Source organism: Temnothorax nylanderi, unplaced genomic scaffold, assembly GCF_030848795.1.
Source record: "Temnothorax nylanderi isolate EJ_2023f unplaced genomic scaffold, tnyl_v1.0 TNYL_tig0036_pilon, whole genome shotgun sequence".
NCBI lineage: Eukaryota > Metazoa > Arthropoda > Insecta > Hymenoptera > Formicidae > Temnothorax > Temnothorax nylanderi.
In genome coordinates this window covers 873,399-891,908 of record NW_027249098.1, presented here as the reverse complement: position 1 = coordinate 891,908, position 18,510 = coordinate 873,399, and the positions used below count along the sequence as shown (strand labels likewise).

At 40.3% G+C, this 18,510-nt stretch overlaps 2 protein-coding genes across 2 annotated transcripts in view; both read right to left on the bottom strand.

The window, feature by feature from the left end:
- Positions 1-297, bottom strand: part of Pmp34 (Peroxisomal Membrane Protein 34) — a 9,834-nt gene extending 9,537 nt beyond the window's left edge. Inside the window, exon 1 of the mRNA XM_071703722.1 lies at positions 173-297. The gene's annotated coding sequence lies outside the window, so the exon portion shown is untranslated. The remainder of the gene's footprint in view (positions 1-172) is intronic.
- LOC139771166 (GTP-binding protein Rhes) lies at positions 79-18,510 on the bottom strand. The gene is made up of 6 exons (XM_071703725.1): positions 18,298-18,510; positions 7,178-7,479; positions 5,854-6,011; positions 1,102-1,288; positions 789-999; positions 79-538 (listed from the first exon to the last, which is right to left on the bottom strand). The coding sequence occupies exons 2-6, from the start codon at positions 7,312-7,314 to the stop codon at positions 320-322; spliced, it is 912 nt and encodes a 303-aa protein (XP_071559826.1). The 5' UTR covers positions 7,315-7,479; positions 18,298-18,510; the 3' UTR covers positions 79-319.

The following is an 18,510-nucleotide window of genomic DNA, read 5'->3' as shown; positions in this document are numbered from 1 at the left end:
AGGTTTCCGTTGGACAAATTTAGTTATCTTTGTTTTTCTCGTTTCGCTAGAAATGTGGTGTGTATATGTATATATGTATACATGTACATATAGATTATTTTATTAAAGATTTTAACTAATAATAGTAAGAACCAATTATAATAACTTAATATAAGCAAAAAGAATAGAATACCTCGTACAACGATCGTAGTAAAGTTATGAAAGGCAAAGATGCAAATGTTATGATATAAAATAATAATACTCGTTTCCGAAGATCGCTCTCAAACGCGTTATCATATTTCTAGAGATTTGTCCGCGTGCATGAGAGTCGTTTGCAATATCACTGTATCGAGCAGGCCTTCCTGGACTCCGTTCTTCCTGTTCTAAGCGTGATCCTGGATCCTGGCGTATTGTTCTCGTTCCCGGCCGCGAGCGAACACGTCTTCGTCCGCATGATCATTAAGTCCGTCCTTATGCTGGGACGGCGCACGTTTGGCGCCACGACGCCGCAAGCGTCGCTCAGTCGACGTTTTATACTGAGGGTGGCTTTGTGTCGCGGCTGGAAAAACAAAAGCGTCGCTTTTTTAAAGCTTTTCAGCCGTCCCTCGATTTCACGAGAAGGTAATCCCCGGTTTAATCGATCGCGATGCGACTCCAGGCGAACAACATCACATCGTTCCACTCTTTGTCAGCTCTAATCGAATTTTCCGCGTTTCAATTACAGAAACGATTGATTAATCGCGACGAAGTTACGCTGTAACGAATTACAGTACGTTGTATTGAACGCTGTATTGAGAATTGTTACGTACCTGCGACGGCGGCAACATGGTTGGCGAGCCAAAAGTGAGCGGTACTTTTCTATGATGATTCGGAGCCATCTCCAGAGGTAGACCGGCCACTACGAATAACTGATAAAAAAGTTCGTCCACATGATAGTTCCGTTTCGCGGAAGCTTCCACGAAGATACAGCACTCGTCCTGACTCACGCAATATTGCTCGGCCTCCTCCACCGTGACTGTTCTGTAACGAGGGCAAAAGACTTGTCAGTAAAATAATTACGTTACTCAAAGACGCAAAGATGAGGCAGTGTTATTCGGGAAAACCAGTTTCGAAAAAACGTACTTTACATCTTTATCACATTTGTTTCCCACGATGACCATAGGGACCTTCAGACTGTAGTGAGCCCTTCTGCTCTTCGTGGCACTTTGGGTCGCGCTCACTTTAGTCTCGAGAATCGCCTCTCTCAGTCTGATGGCTTCCTCGAAGGACTCCCGACAGTCCATGCTGAACACCACGACGAAGAGGTCCCCTGCGAAATCGGTTATCGTGTCGAACCTGGCCGAACGTCATTTGTTTGATCGCGCAGCGAGTATTTATCCTCAAAACGTTGAATCGTTGAATATTAACGTTACGGATAAATACACGAATCGAACGAATTATATATTTTCTCGGACGAGTTTACGTAATGGTTTTTCTGCGACACGTGCGCCAACTTGTTTGAAACATGTTTTAAAAAACGTATATTTAAATATATCCAATGTTTCAAACTTTTGTTTTAAACAAAATGTTGAAAACACCAACCCTGGCGCCAACACGATTTTGAATTTCCGACCCGCTCTCGCACGCTTTATTATACGACATAGGTTGCAATTATCCCGAACCGGACGGAAGTCGCTACACGCCATTGCATACGGACTAATTATAACGGTCACGCGATACGCGTATGTTACGAATTATGAATATTTATCCTGACGGATTTATTTCCATGATTAGAGGCGCGGCCCGTGTATTTATAAATCCACTCTGTGGACGGTAGTGGCGTAATGATTCCCGGTCTTGTGTCTATGAGTGGGGCTGTTACCGCTTGTTTCCGACAAAAACGCGCCGCGAACAAAAGGGCGAGTAGGATCAACTTGCTGTTCTCGTGGACGGACAAAAAGCTCGTCCAATGGGAAACTCGACGAGTCGAGCGTATAGAACATAAGCTCGGTAATAACGTCGCTTTGCCAACACACACACCGCTCCACTTGGTTTTATTATCGCATAACCTCTCGCTAAAAGATGCCGCTAAGTGTCGCATATAATAATAACGTTGTCGTTAACTGTGCGTGAATAATATAGAGTCTAAAAAGACCTCAGCATTCTTGTTTTGCCACCAGAAATTTACTGTTGTTAACATATTATTATTATTATACATTTAGTAATTAGCATCATCTACTAATTAACAATGTATAATAATTATAATTATTACACGTCATTAATAATTTCATTACTTTTATTTTTCTTATTAATTTAGCAGAATAGCTTCATATATATTAAATGCATATCCCTCTAATTATCGGTTTGATGACATAAAAAGATATATAATGTCACTCTTGCGTGTGAACTCTGCGACTTCTCTTTTTCTATCAAGATATAATACCTATAGGTATGTATTACATAATTGAAACACGAAATTGTAAACACCGCTGGTACACAATTAAATTTCGTAAAATTTAATTTAACTTCAAGAGATATCTTTGCGATATGCTTATCCTAAACCTGCTACGTAACAAAATTTATTTAACTCACAAATACAATTTCCAAATTTCAAAGACGATCCATTTAGTTCATCCACCTAATTCATTTAGTTTCATCTCATCCACGTGTCGTGTATTACCGAGGAACTTCTTAGGAGACTCGACCTCCATATTTCGAAAATCTTGTCGCTTCGTGGCTACTACATGGAGCGTCGCGAGACATCTTATTCCCGCGAAACACGCAAGGCAGGCCCGATATTGTCCTCGCCGCGAGATGAAAATATATGTATGTCAGCCATTATGCGGCAAAGTTCGTGTCTTTGGTGTCGAAAGGAATTCTCTCTTCTCGCAACAGCCCGAGCCCCGTTCGGAGGCTCATTGTCTTGGAATCGGGGTCATATCGCGTTCCTCCGTATTCAACCGTATTCCGACAACGGATTCGCGGCTCGCGGCAACCTTTTTTACCCTCTCTCAACGTGTAAGTTGATCTTAGATTAGGCGAGTGATCGCGTTTGCGAAAAGGCAGTGATGTTTTTCACAACAGTTATTTTACAGTTACTTATATTACAAATATTAGAAAAATTGAGAAACATCTGTCTAAATTATACATCAATCGGGATGCATAAAAAAGAAGATTTATGTGAGCGTTACTAATGTAATGGTCACGTAAAAGAAAAACGATCGCTCACAGGGTAATGCGCGCATATCTATGCGCGAAATGTTTTTGGCAATCGGCCGATCTGTGAATTATTAAGAGTTCTTGGTGAAGCGTCGAGAAAAATGCAAACGCGAAACGTGGAGTCGTGACTCGTTTTGTCGAATACGACGGAATTTCCGACGGCACGAGCGTCGGGCGGAATACAAAACTGAACACGCCGCGATGAAATTCCCATCGACGGTGGCTCTCTTGATTTCCGCACATGCGGATGGCAATTTAAAAATTCTTTGGATTTACGTGTCTAATTTTACTGCGCGCTCCTACGTGAGGTCAACTTTACTGGCAACATGCGACGATACATCGCGTTTCCAGGCGCATGTAGTGCAATAACTGAGAGGCGAGTATCGGTTCTGTCCGATGCAATTTGTGCAACTCCGCCTAAAACAGCGACGGGATAGCCAGATTCCGAGAGCAAACTGCTGCTGCCGAAACTTTCGGATCGCGTTAATTTCGAGGAGTGTTTTATTAAAAAAATTGGTTTATACGATTATAAAATTATGAATTATCCTTTCTGATCATAAAATATTTTTACTACGTTCTCAGTGAAATTGTTGTAAGAATCTTGTTGTAAGAATACAGCTAGCAATAGGTATAATGAAAGCAAATAAACTAGATTGTATCGACACACTTATCAAATTTTTAAATGCAGAATTAATTTTTTGTCCCAAGTGAGCGTGTCACGCTATATAGTCATTTACAATTGTCTTGGCAGATAGTGACGTTTTGGGAATTGCATACTATGCATAGATCATAACTTAGATTACGTTCTACGCTGGTCGACGTGACGTTTCTATGTATGTATGTATATCCGAGCGTAAATATGTGTTTTCAGTTGGGAGGCCCTGCCCTCCATCTTGACAACCGCGATACTAATGCAATTGTCGCGCATTCGACAGCATGATACAATATCAGGTTATCGGGTACAGGTGGCAACGCGAGATGACGAGCGACAAGGGAGATCTACGCGCAAAATCAGCGGAGCACAAACGGTTTCGTCGTGTAGCCGCAGGGGCAAGGCTACCGGGTGGCGAAGAAAAGGGAAAGTGGACGAAATCGAGTTATCGAGCGAACGTACCCTCTCATACGTTCCCCCACGTTTTCACAAGCACACGTCCTTCGATACTGTCGGTCACTTATCGCCGTCTCATCCCTCGTTCCTCAGTTCTCGACTCGTTGAATATCCCATTTTCGTTTAACACATTCAATATTGTGATGGAGATTGGCTATAGTATTGTCTCCCTAATGTACAGGTGAAATACAATCAGTCGTACTTAAGGGATTATGTGTACCGTATATAGACAGCCTCAATTAGACAAAGTAACATTGCAGAGCCTGTCACCAGTCAGTTTATATTATACTAGCTTGATACCCGTGCTTCGCTACGGTATGTAACTACTTCAAATAAAAAACCAAGTCGATATCTCATCGAGCCTAAGAGATATTGAAGAATCGGTGAAAACACATTTTACCCTCTTTCACTCCCTTAGGAATCGAATTTCTAAAAATCCCTTCTTAGTGAGTGCTTATGTTATGTGAAAGGAATATACTCCTCGAATTTCATGTTTTTAGGAGTTTGGGCTGGGTGTTGATGAGTCAGTCAGTCAGTCAGTCAGTTAGTCAGGATTTGTTTTTATATGTACAGATTATTATCAAAATGAGAAAAATATAAGGAATAGTCGTTGAAGAGAAAAAGAAGAAATTATGATTTAAAATATACTAATCTCTATTATCCAACTCTTTAATAAAACAATTTTAACAGAACGATACAAACGAAGAAGGAATAAATAGATGACATAAACTATTAAAGTAGCTGCTTTTTTGTATCTGTGGAATTGATTCCGGCCTGAATGCTTAATCTATCAGAAATCGGATTTTTACCGTAACGTTGGATGTATAATTCTCGCCTAGACTTCTGCAAAATTAATTGCAACCACATGATACTCGTGTAATTTCATATTTGAACTTTGCTGAAATTCCAGCAGTAACAGTTCGACACTCACCCCGGGCAGTCTCCCTCGAACTTTTCCCGTGTGCAGGACGTAGTGAACTATCGTTGTTGAGGGTATGAGATTTCGCCGAGAGTCGTAAAACTTGCGAAGCACGAATCCGACGACAGAAAATGCTCGGTACGATTTTCTTCATAATATCGGTATCGTTCTAGGCATTCTTACGTCACATCGAAGAACGAAAGTTTTCTCGGCCGTCGAGAGAGATGTGTCGGGATAAAAGTAGGGTGTTAATCTTTAGATGAGCCTCGTCTCGCATACACCAACCGCGTTTTCTCGAATGCTTAAAGATTTACGAAACTAAGTTTATTCGTGGCAGAAAGCATCTTTTTGTGACGCCTTCTTTTTTCATCTACCGCAGTCTGGCATATTTTCATATAAAATGCATCGCGGTGCATTTGCAACACGTCACTCGCTAACGTGCAATTTTTTATATGCTCATACAAGAGTCAAATAGCCATTAATTTTTCTCGAACCAATTTTCGCCGCGATAAAAGCGGAATGTCGTTGCCGAGAATTAAATTTTTATATTTCGCGGAAATATGCGTGCGAATACTTTGCGGCATCTTGAATGCAACTAACTTGAAATGGAGCAGCGCATTTCTCCGGGGAGGTAAGCCGATGGACTTACCCGTCAGGAAAGACAATCGTCGCATCGCCGGAAACGGATGGTTTCCGCTTGTATCTAGAAGATCAAGCTGATGAATCTCGCCTCTGATCCTATAAAGTTTCCTGTGAAAATCTTCTATCGTCGGCGTGTAGCTCTCCTCGAATTTGTTGAACAGAAATCTGAAACGTGAGCGGCAACGATTTTATCCATGAACGATTCGTTATTTTAGGCTTCACGTTTTTTTTCTCTCTCTTTCACCCGTTATCTTTCGAGTTTCAAATTTCAAATCCGTTTCCATTTTTTTTTATGTAGTCGATTGATAGAATAGAATTTGATAATTTTATGATTCTGTGTGTGCTGGACGATTTAAAAAATGGCTTAAAAAAGCATTTCCAAAATTTAATTAATGTAAACGTATATTCTCCAAAACAGATACGGGCCTGACGAACGGGGATGGTAAACACGGGATTAATCGTAGCACCGAGTATTTAAAGAGTCACGTTTGTGGACGAGAGAATAAGCATCTGTCTCGATTTTTTAAATGGGCTCGTTAGCGATTGCTATCTACGCGCATATGAACGAAAAATTCACTTAGTATGCGGGGGTCACGTAATTGCGGTCAATTTCGGGTGGTCGACATAACTTCGAACTGGCCGAATTTTCGACATTTCGCGGAACCGCGACATTAATCGACGTGCAATATCAGCGGCAGCGGCGAGGGATTTTATCGTCTCCTTAATAACTTGCGGCCACTCTCCGGTTCAATTTGACGATGAGAAAAGAAATATGATTAGGTCGCAATTTTAACAGATCAATTCAATTCGGAAGGATTACGCTTTATTCCCATCAGGAACATGTGGCGGCCAGTTTTTCGACACCCTATCGCACGATGGCAGCGGTCAAATAACAATAGAAAACAGCAATGCGACACGTAGTGGTGGGCCGGTACGGTTCAAAGATTAATTGAATGACATTGTTTCGCACTATTAGTAATCGATGAAGAAAGAGAGCACAACGGGCAGGATTTAGGAGACCGAACGGACGAAGCGTACGGAATAGCAAAACATAGGAAGCACAACAGAAGGTATTGGATCGGCTAAGTTCTAATGGGAAACGTTGAGCCCAAGTAAAAGTTAAACACAAATAACTAAAAGATACAGAAAATAAAATCCCCTATATCTTCACGTAATTAAATTTATAGGAGATATACGTAACTAAATTGAGGAAATATAAAGAAATAAAATATGTAGTATCGTATTTACAAAATTACAATGAAAAAATATAATAGAAAATAGAAAAGAAAAAGTTTTGAAGCTGAATGCCGCAATCGATTTCGGCCATTTACCGTGCTACAATGGCGGTCTTTCCAACCCGAGCACTGCCGAGCATAACGAGACGATAGCAGTTGCGCGGCGGCGGTTTGCAGGCGTCCTCCTGTGACGAGGTGGACGCGGGACTCGGGCTGACGGGCATAGCGAGCATTCCATCCTCCGGGCCCGAGGGACCCTGACCCTCCACCAGCTCAGGCTCCGCTTGCGCTCCTCGCCGACCGCGAGCGTTGATTCGATGCTCGGCAGGCTCGTCGGTTGCACTTCCGCTTCTGCAGAGCCTCTGCACGCAGCACAGAAGTCGGCCGCACGCCTCCAGCTGGAAAAAACGAGAATTACACGTCCGTAAATGCGACACATCAGCCCTTAATACCGTAGTGCTTTTGCCACACTCTCGGGACACGTGTACCTGGAAGTTGTGTATATGTGTCAAAGTTTCCACATTCCCATTTAATTAGTCGAAATGAGATTCTGGCACTGGAAAATATCGCTACATAAAAGTATTGCCTCTTGGTATTTTAAATTTGCTTTTAAATTGTACATATAAAGATTGGAATATCTTTTTTGTAAATATATAATACAAACGTTAACTAATAGAAAATAATATAATACAAATATAATACAAGCGTTAACAGTAATATACAAAAATATTTCAATTGTAGGAGTAGAGTGTTGTTTGTGTTTCTGTTTTTTAATATAAATTCTCCGGCAGGTCATTTACATTTCATATCAAGTTTCGATGGGGCGTATCTCTCGCGAGACTGCATCAAATTTCGGAAAACCCACTGTGATTTCGCCTAAATAAACATTACATTTGTGAATTTAACAAAGCGTTACATGATTCTTCGCACGTATTTCACACAACTCAACGAACAATATCTCCAGTATTTTCAAGCTTGAGTTTTCCAATAAATAAGAAGATGGCAACCATATGTCCAGACATGCAGACGACATCGTATTCCCAAGAAATCGCAAAGTGCAAGAAGAATGAGATATTCGAGATCCGAGCATGAACGCATGGAACACGAATCCCGATTGGATTTTCTTGAATTGATTCGTGGCGGAAGACTTCGACAAAAATACTTTTATTAAAGCGGCGAAAGAGAATAAAGAGAAGAGGTGAGTGCTTCAGACACATTTCAGTGTCTGTGCGAGTACTCTTGAATATTTTCCTTGCTTTCTGCTCCGACGTTAGAACATCCAGAAGTTGCTTGCAACAACAATGATGGCAAAAATTTATCTTCCGGGAGATTAAGAGAATATAAAATGTGGCTGTAAACCATGGTGCATTTGTACTTTTTAATATAATCTCCACAATTATGTAATCCCCGATAAGACCTCGTTGAATGTCGTACTCGATATTCGCATATTTCATATCACATATTTTGACGATGAAGTTTAACGAGAATGCTTGTCATATTGACGAAAAAGCTTAAAGGGAGCGTATACTAAATAAACGCGGGGAACCTCGCGCAGCAGGATATAGGTATCTTGGGAATTGGAGGGTTCAGGTTCTTCAAATATGTTCAAGAATATTTTAAGATAAATTTGAACCGCTTTGCACATTCTCGCACACTCGCTGCATCACCCGCGGAAAATACATATATATGTCCCGTATTTCATTTAATTGAAAAATATTTGTTCCCGTCTACGTTTTTTTTATTTAAATGGCCGTGTAATAATAAAACATAGACTGAGGGAAAAAGCCCATAAACGTCATATCGTTGTAATCAATTTTTTTCATTAAAAGGTACTTCAAGAGGTCAACATTGTCACGTACAGTGGATGTAATTTACGAAAACCATTATAAAGCTATGCCCATTATAAAGTAAAGAGAAATGCAAACAATATTTTGTTCTGTACTTCCTTAAATCGATGCATATTAATTAGAAAAAAAAAAAGATTTTGCCGGAGCTCTCATTTTTTGAAATTTAAAGTTGTTCATCTTAATATAATGCATTAATTCTTCATATCTTCACACATTAATTAAAAGAATAACGTCGGATTTATTTTCATCGTATGAAAATTTACATCTCTTTTGAATACTAAATATTCCTCGCACGTCAGTGTCAAGAAAGACTTTATTCACGTTCAAGAAGCACGATATGTTCCACACACGATAAACGATAACATTCTTCGCGTTCTTCGGAAAGTTCATTCTTTGACTTGAATATTCACAGTCACGATCTGGTTACAGGTAACTGGTAGTAGAATGCGTTATATCCTTAACGCCGTGAATTTCTAACTTGGTCGCGCTGAATAGCGGACTAATGATTGCAACGAAGCAAGTTCTGAATATCGCTTAACACCGCTTTACGCACGATAGTTTGATAAGACTTATTAGAGAAGAGATAGAAACGGTGTTACTTCACGAACGATATAGCGAGAGCTACTTGAGACGTTTTATTTAAGATTTCTCGTCAAAAGAGGCAAAATCAAATAAAGGGGTCCATATTTCATATTCAAGGCTAAAATTTTAATGTTGCTTTTGCAAACACTATTCTTGTTAAAATAATTTTTCGCAAATAATATTCAATATTCTGTCATAACGACTCATAAATTAATTATTTCGGTTTCAGGAATATAGAAATTCATTATTACACTGTCATCAAATATTAGTGAATTAATTTTCATTTCTCTTAAAATTTGATATAAATAAAAAGGGTTCGCAAAGAGCGATGCGGATTGTTAAACGAGAATCTTTGTGGACACGTTTCACTGAAAAATACATGAAGTAAACTTGATGCTCGTCGTCGTTGTTGCTCAGCAAATTTACTTCTGGACAAGGCAACGTGCCGCTTCGTGTACCTCGGTTTCGAGACGATATGCAAGAGGTGAGGCTTTATAAATATTTAAATAGGACACCTGATGCCCGCGTGTCGAGGGTGTGGGCCGCAATTATTAAAGCCTCCATTAAAATACGTCGCACGCCTCCTTTACTTTCTCTCTGCCTCTTCAGATACGTAACTCATTCTGAATGAAATTGAACGTAAACCGTGTTTCATCTGTGCCATGTCCCACGACGGTAAGTATACGAATCACTTTGATACACTCGTTGTCGTTTAGCAAATGGCCGATATAAATCGTAGGACCGGTTAGAACTTCGTTTTATCTTTATCTCGGACATCGTCCGGGCTCCTATTTGCGGTATTTAGGCCATTAACGCGTCTCTCAACTCTTAAATTTCCGAGCAAGAGCGCAATTACTGACCGCAATTGTTTCAGTGTCGAGGGCTATTGTTACCTCGGTAATGGTTTATTTCTGTTCCGCGCCAAGGAAATGGGGTTACGTTTTTTCGTCGCACTTTAACAATAAACGCGCGGAAAGCAAAATACTAGGAAGGTTTCGCGTATCGGCGTATAGATCGTCGGATCGTTTCTAGCGTCATGTTTTACTTCCGTGCGAGTGTGACGAGGGAGCGTTATCCGTCTCGAGATACGTCTCCAGTGATATCGACATTTTCTGTACTTGTATTCGCGTATCTGTTCTTTTCGCCGTGCAAATATCTCTCAAAATAAAAGTCGAACGTGACCCTGTTACTATTTTTAGGATTTATGAACGGTTTCAGCAAAGTCGGTTAACTTTAATCTCGGAGATCTACTACATTTTTATTCTCTTCTAGAATTAGATCGAATACATGAGAAATCAAGATTGATATTTTCCTTGACTATTTCTGTACGAAATTCCAGAAAGAGTTCAATTTCCGTTAAATTAGAATTTACCTTTCGCTACCACGAGTTTTTGCCATTTTATTTTTAACAAGCAAGTAAGCGTTACATTTCGCTCAAGCGCGAAAGCTGTTGGTGAAAGCGCGAATTAACGTTTTATGATTATATAGATACGTGAATATCGTGATGTATAATAACTAAGCTGAAGCAGCAATCTTTGATCGTGTTGATTTTTCTTTTAATTCCTCGATCTCTGTCGAAAATAGGAGCGATTCTCTAGGGAAGTAACAACTGTCTGCTCGCGGTCTGGTTATGAATACTGCAGATGGTAATAGGCAGCCTTTGATGGCACTAGAGTAGAAACCACGTTAAACTGCGGGGACTATGTAAATGCAGATGTTACCACTCGTATTATTATCCCTTATCTATTCCTTCTAATAATTGCTCCGATCGAATCTATACAGATTCGGGCTCTATTTTATCTGATCGATGCATCACTTGCATATTTTTGCACCAGCGACATTAGAAATTTAGCTAAGAAGTCTGCCAGTAAGGCGTGCAGATTCTATTACAACTTCTTTAGAAAAGATTAAATTAAAAGATAACTGCATGCTGTTAGCTGTAGATTTCACTATTTAACGATTGTATTAAAAATATATATATCGGTTTCTATGCCTAATACTAGGTCCTATGCCCCAAAGAACACGTTATACTTGCAATGCGTTGGCTCAGTGTATTTCATGTTTACCACATAGTTTCGTATCGCGACGTGGCACAACGCAGGAAAAATGAGCAATAAATATCTACATGCTATGCGTGTGCTATTGATTTTACGATTGTGCACTACGACAAAGCTCTCGTCAGCACGCGAGGGTTTGAGAAACATTGATCTCTTAACGCCAGCGATTCGACCCACCAGGTTCTGATACAATCGAGCAACAAGGTATATCGGTTGTCCGGACCGTACCAGCAACATCGGCAATCGGATTATGACGACGCTGCTCGCCCGTCGCTCCTCGGCGGGACATGCGTTCGGCGGTATCGGACAAAGTTACGAGTGTATCGCGGAGCGTTATCCTCTTAATGCTACGTGGCTTAATCACACTAAGCGGATTCGCCCGTCAACGTTGGCTAAACATCCATTTAACGATTTAGTGACATAATATTTTCTGGCCGAGCAACCGGCCGAACTCGCGCCTGAGGTAGGGGTTCTTGCGCGGGTTGTTCGAAGCTTGTACGCAGCTTAACGAAATTTATGATAATATGCGCCATTATCACACCGTTTCGAAGCGGTCGATTATACGACGCGACGTTTTGTTTATCGCTGCAACAGAGTACATGACAAACGAGCGGAAATTCTGCTGTCCGCAATTGTCCGCCTGCATTTATAAATCGTTTATATCGGGCCACTTGTGTCATTCGTGTATTTTATGATGCACTGAATATATTTAATTTAACGATATATTTTATTTAGCTACTGTATATTTCGCGTGACAAACGATTAGAACGGTACACTGTTGCTGACAGCGTACCATGATATTTAATTTATTCGTTAATCGCCGCTGTGTATCTCACTCGTTCGATTTGGTACGCGATTAAAAACTTGCGAACCACATACGCGCGTGCGAGGGCCGACTGCCCTCATATAATCTTTGTCGCGGCGAGAGCAGTGATATTATATGAACCTAGAATTATGCAAGTATATATAATTACGGCATAAACGATTACTACGCCCCATTTAATCCCAGGCTGATACCCTTTACCGCTAGGTCGTTCGTTCTGATATCGCCGCGAGGCAAGATGGTTAAAGCCGCCGGTTAAAAGATATTCCCCTGAGAGGGAAACGCCGGTTTCTTTCCTGAAAATTTTATGTCCGGTTTTGAAATCTCTGGAAAAACTGCCAGGTATCCAGCGCAGTATTTTCAATTTGTTCTCTCGGGTAATACGTAATACTCATGTATATAATCTCTGTTGTTATTAATTTAACATATACACCGAGAGAACGATTTTGCTGAATGTCTAAAAATTTAACTAGGTACAGGTCTGAAAATAATTATGTTCGACTATCAAAATAATTATATAGGATGCTCAAGCTGGTTGCTAGAATGTCAAAACTTTTCGCAGCATTATCATCGTGCTTGAGCATTTTGCATAATTATTTTCAGAGCTGTATCTGGTCTAATTTTTACGTACTTTAGAAACATTGTTCTTTTCGTGTATCATCGCGCGCGTGTATCCAATAATGCAACGACAATATTGCCAACACGATGTCGAATACTATCACAGATCTGTCTAATTCACGCGATAATCGAATGAAGACGAATCTCCAGAGTTCTCAATTCGCCAATAAATTGCTCGTTGTAATTAGACGGTACGGGTACGCTGTCCCATCCGTTTCGAGTAGAAAAGTAATTCCGCCTTTCTCTGTCTTTCTCCTTCTTGCTGTGCCTCTCTTTCCCTCCGGCATTCTTGCCACTCGTGTCTCGCGTCGTTACTTAACTCGGGACTAACTATTCGCTAGCGTTTCTACCACTGAGTGCTTTTGCTTGCTCGCGCCGTAATCTGATTGGGCTCTCGCCGACTGTTATTTCATTTGCGAGTTCGAGCCGCGACTATACGCTGTTGTCGCTGGCATTGTTGCTTTCGCTGTTTCACAGGCATGTGTTGAAGTATAAGTAACAATCTCTGATAGCAGCAAAGGCTGAGAGCGATTCACGAGTTTACGAGAGCGAGCGTCACATAGATAGACGCACTAGTCTCAACATCAACCGTGATGGCTGAAGAATGCCTGCGCGGTTAACGTGCCGGAAGTAACTTCGTCAGCACCCGCGTATATAATATATACAGGATGTCCCCGAAGTGTTCTACCTACGAATACTCGGTCGAGTTCGAAATATTGCCTAAAAATAATTAGAAAAAAATATTTGGACGTCAACAGCTCTCAAGTTAAAAATCTATATTATTCGTGAGGTAAGAATATTGTCGCGTTACTCTTCGGATAATTTTAAATGGAGGTTAATTGCGTTAGATATTTAAAGTAGAAAGAGGTACTGGAATCAGATTACGTCTAATTAAATTTTCATTAGATCGTCCCCAGAAAGTGAGATCAAGGAAATCGTGGGCGAAAGGAAGCGCGGACACCCTGTATAGGTCGTCCGTTGAACGCGAAATTTCCACCGCGACTATACTTCCTTATGCAAGCGGAAGATTTTGCGTGTAGACTGGCATTCGGTATATCTGGCATAATATAACATAGAGCGAGGCGCGCAATTTTAGAGGAAACGACGTCGAGACGACGACGCAAGTTTATTTTCAGACCGCGCGTCGCCCGAGTTAGCGAGGGGAGCTTTTACGCGACGATGTAATCGACGAAAAGCTCGACACCGAATTTTAACCGACGGTTAGTCACGTCCCGGTAATTAACAGCTTGATTGTCTCTATTGATCGACAATCGCGACTAAACAACCACACCCGCCGTACTCTGACTGGACGAGCGCTCTTCGTTTATTCATACGCTTTTGTCCTCCATGTATACGTGTTGCGTGCGACAGATGGAACACAAAAAAAGCACGATGATCCCGCATCGGATGTCGATGATTCGATAATCGACTGTAATCACTCAGCCGAACTTCTGTTGTTTTTAGTTACCTAATATCGAGATAAATCTCCACATAATCCCGTTAAACGAATTTTTTATAATAAAATCCGGGCCAGAAGTTTGGTAAATTAATTTTCGTGGCAGACTGACAAATGTAATTTGTAATTAATCTTTTCTCTTCTTCGTGAAAATGTCGTGGCATCGACGGCTACCGAGTTATAAGAGCTTGAAAGTAAGGGACCTTCCTTATGAACTAAGCTTTCGACGGGAAATTGAATAACGAAACTTCATTGTCCATCTAAACTCAAGTCAGGTCTACTTTTCTTGAGAATTTTAATTCGAGGTACCAAGGTATTTGATATCGAATATTAAAAAGCGAAGGAATTCTCCCCCCGAGGAAATATCGATCGCAAATTCGATAACCAATATACAATGAAAAATAAACTGCGTTAAATTAAGACTGAAGGTATATGGCAGCGGAGCACACACAAATATTTTTATTATTTACCGTTGTATCATACGCCAGCGTTATTTTCTTGCGACACGTGTAACGAGATAACGATACTGTCCGACCGAATGATTGTCATTTGAACCGAAAATTCGCGTGTCATAACGATCGTAACGATGCAGCGATGCATCGGAAGCATGCACAAAAGCGCATCGCACAGAGATGCTCGATGTACCGCGAGAAATTTGACGGCGCGGCCTATTGGAAATTTACGTCTTTTTTTCCCCATCGTAAATAGTTTCCTTTGCTCTGTCGGAGTCTCTTCGCCGAACTAAAGCCGAACTTCGTTGCTTTTGTGTGTCCCAGTGGCGTAATCGCGAACCAAGGTTCCAAGGTTCGACGCGACGACGTCGTGCAATTGTGTGAATGCATTTACAAGCGTTGCAGATTATCTTCGCGCGCGTAGCCTACTTCCTGAAATAGCTAGAGTTTTTTCCACGACCTCTATCCCGCAGGTGCGATAAATTCGGTTATTGGGTCGAGAAGTCGAGCGGATTTCAGAAATAATATATCCGTACTTTCCTGAGATACTTTGTTCTAGCCAAATGTGTTTTAAACTGAAAATAATCGATATTACACATGCACTTGAGAAAGCAAATCGATAATTAAACGTACATCTGCATTTACTGATGTCTATATATGTCAATTGCATCGCCAATCAACTTAATGCTTCCTGAAGTTTTTCGAACAACTTTTAAGACATTTATTATTCTTTGCTCTTGAATGGACGGTATTTAGGTATATTTCAGTTAGAACGAAAGAAAGAAAGAGGAAAGTTTAATTGTTCTTGAAAAGTTTACGTGAAAAAAATATAAAAGTGATAGATTTAATCTGATTTCCTATAGATCTAATATAATGTATGGGAGATAGTTTTCGTTCAATCCAGCCGTCAGTATCTCGACTTTATAAACTCGGATATTGTGATTCCAATATTTGTAGCTTATAATTATATTCAAGAGACCTGGTTACGTGTTCGCGCGGCGAAATTCACCAGTTGCAGCGTGGATACGTCTGTTGACGGTGCAACAAGTCGGGTTAACAGCTGTTTCGGGCGCATATAGTTATGTGCACGACGACGCTGGTGCTATGGCACTTCGATTTGGCCCAAGTCCAGGACGAGTTTACGAGGCTTTAGTGAACTTGGGCGTCACGTCTGTTCAATTGCAGATCGTGTTATCAACCGCACAAGCTATAGCAAATGAAGCGCGAGTTTGAATACAACGAGGAATGGCGTTCTCGTTATGATTGCGAAACAATTCTCTCGATGTATGATAATACGATTAATGGTAAATATACTTATTTTAGTTTATGAAACAGAAGACTGCATTCTTTTATATTTCCAATGAATTTGTAAGAAAACAATTACGTCGGTATCTCCCATAACTGGCGAACTGTATGATTACGAATTGTACCTGTGTTTTGGCTTACGTATAAAATTCCGTTCGCAAACCGACCTAATATCTATTGATTATCGAAAAATACGGACATAAGCTTCAGCTTTACAGTCCTTTCGGTCCTGCGATATTTCGGAACTGCACTGAAATGTCACGTTTTCAGATACGAGCACGTGTCCTAATGGCTTATTACGAGGCGCATGATGCGCGACCTACGGCTCGCGAATCAATAAAGTTCGTGCTACACGAGCACATAATTATTAACTCTTTCAAAGCCGCGCGTTTTTCTCGAAGGAGTAAAAAATATTGCGCAGTAGCGATATATGTGTGTGGACTGCGCTATTTGCGGAAGGCATATATAACGTACGCAGAGTTATGCTATACGTTTTTAAGAAATTATCTCGACCTCTTAGCGGAAAATCTATGTTCTATGATCGGCCGCGAAGTGGATGCTTTTTCTTGTTTTTTTTTGTAGTTAAATCGGTTTTACAGCGAGATGTAAAATTTAGAAAACTGCGCGTTAAATCTGATATTTACGGAGAAGTGACAATTAGCACCCTTTTATATTGCTTTTTGCAGAAGTGATATTTTTCATGCCATGCACGCAACTCCATCGTTCTTTAATCCTATGTTTTTTAATTCTTTTATGTAAAAGCTACTCTAAATAGAAAAATATTCAAGCTTTATTGCAAAATAAATATGTGAGAGCTTAATATTTTCATAAATCGTGGGTGTCCATTCATTTTTTAAAGAAACGATGTAGCATCAGCCATTAATTTCACACATTTATATAGAAAATGGACAAAGTTCTAGAACACTGACGTGAGATTGATGTCATCCAATTCATCATATGTCAAATGTGAGAGAGACAGAGAAACATGATAAATCTATACAATCAGAAATAAATACTCCGATCTGTAGTAGAAGAGATTATATGAAATATCGGATATAAATGTTTTTTTTAAACCAAAAATATGATTTTTTGTGAATATTAAGGCCGCGGTCCATTTGACGCTACAAATGCTTCGAAGCGTTCTTCTTCTCCTTCTGTCTTCATTGAAAGAAAGGAGAAAAGGAATGCTTCGAAGCATTTGTAGCGTCAAGTGGACCGCAGCCTAACTGAAATTATTGGCCGATAATTAATAACTGGTACCTTTGGAAGAATTTATTTCCTTGCAACTTACAAGGTTTGAGATTTTACAATTTCCACAAAGAGATGCCCGAAAAGTTTCTTCTTTCGGAGCAATGAGATTAAGACATCATATAAAGAGCCGAAAGCACAAGAGAGCTTGAAAGGATTGCCAAACGGACTGACAGAACATTGAGCAAATAGGAGATCAAATCACGAACTGAGGGCTTTTCCTTCAAGACATCTCTCATCACCAATATATCACTGAACGGATATATGATATTCGAGCGAACGTTAAAGTGGAACGTTTTAACATGTTTAGGATGAACGTTTTAACACGTCTATCACAGTCACTTAATAATCATGATTAATTGAATATTTGCATCGACAAATTGGTTCTTTAAATTTTTCGTTTATTCTTTACGTTTTTTCTTTACTTTCTCCATCTTAAATGTTATTGCACAGAGCAAATATATATCTCGTCTCGAAAATTACTGGAGAGAGAGAGAGAGAGAGAGAGAGAGAGAGAGAGAGAGAGAGAGAGAGAGAGAGAGAGAGAGAGAGAGAGAGAGAGAGAGAGAGAGAGAAAGACAGAAAGTTATCTATATTCCCATTTAAAAAAATTGATTTCAGAGTTAGTAAAGAAAATGCTCGATAAGCAATCCGCGTAAACATTAAAGTTCATAAATTACTTTCATAGATATCGACCAATTGGATATTTTAAAAGACTTTTATTAGCGCAAAACTAAAATTGCAAGGACAAAATGATTCACAGTATAGTACGATACAACTAACAAGCATAGACTCGGCATTCTCTTATCACAAATGTCCGCTACTTACCTCAGGAACGTAGACAAAGCGTTGCCGGAGGAAAAGCTGAGAAACAGAGGGTCCGAGACATACACCGTCGTGAACGTTAAGGACCCGTTGAGGTCCTCGATTTCCTCTTTCGATCTCGTGTCCACGCTCTGGCACTTTTCGCGACTCACTCTCCCTTTCTCTCGCCCTCCTTTTCTCTCTCTCTTCCTCTCCCCCTTTTGCTTTCTTTATCTC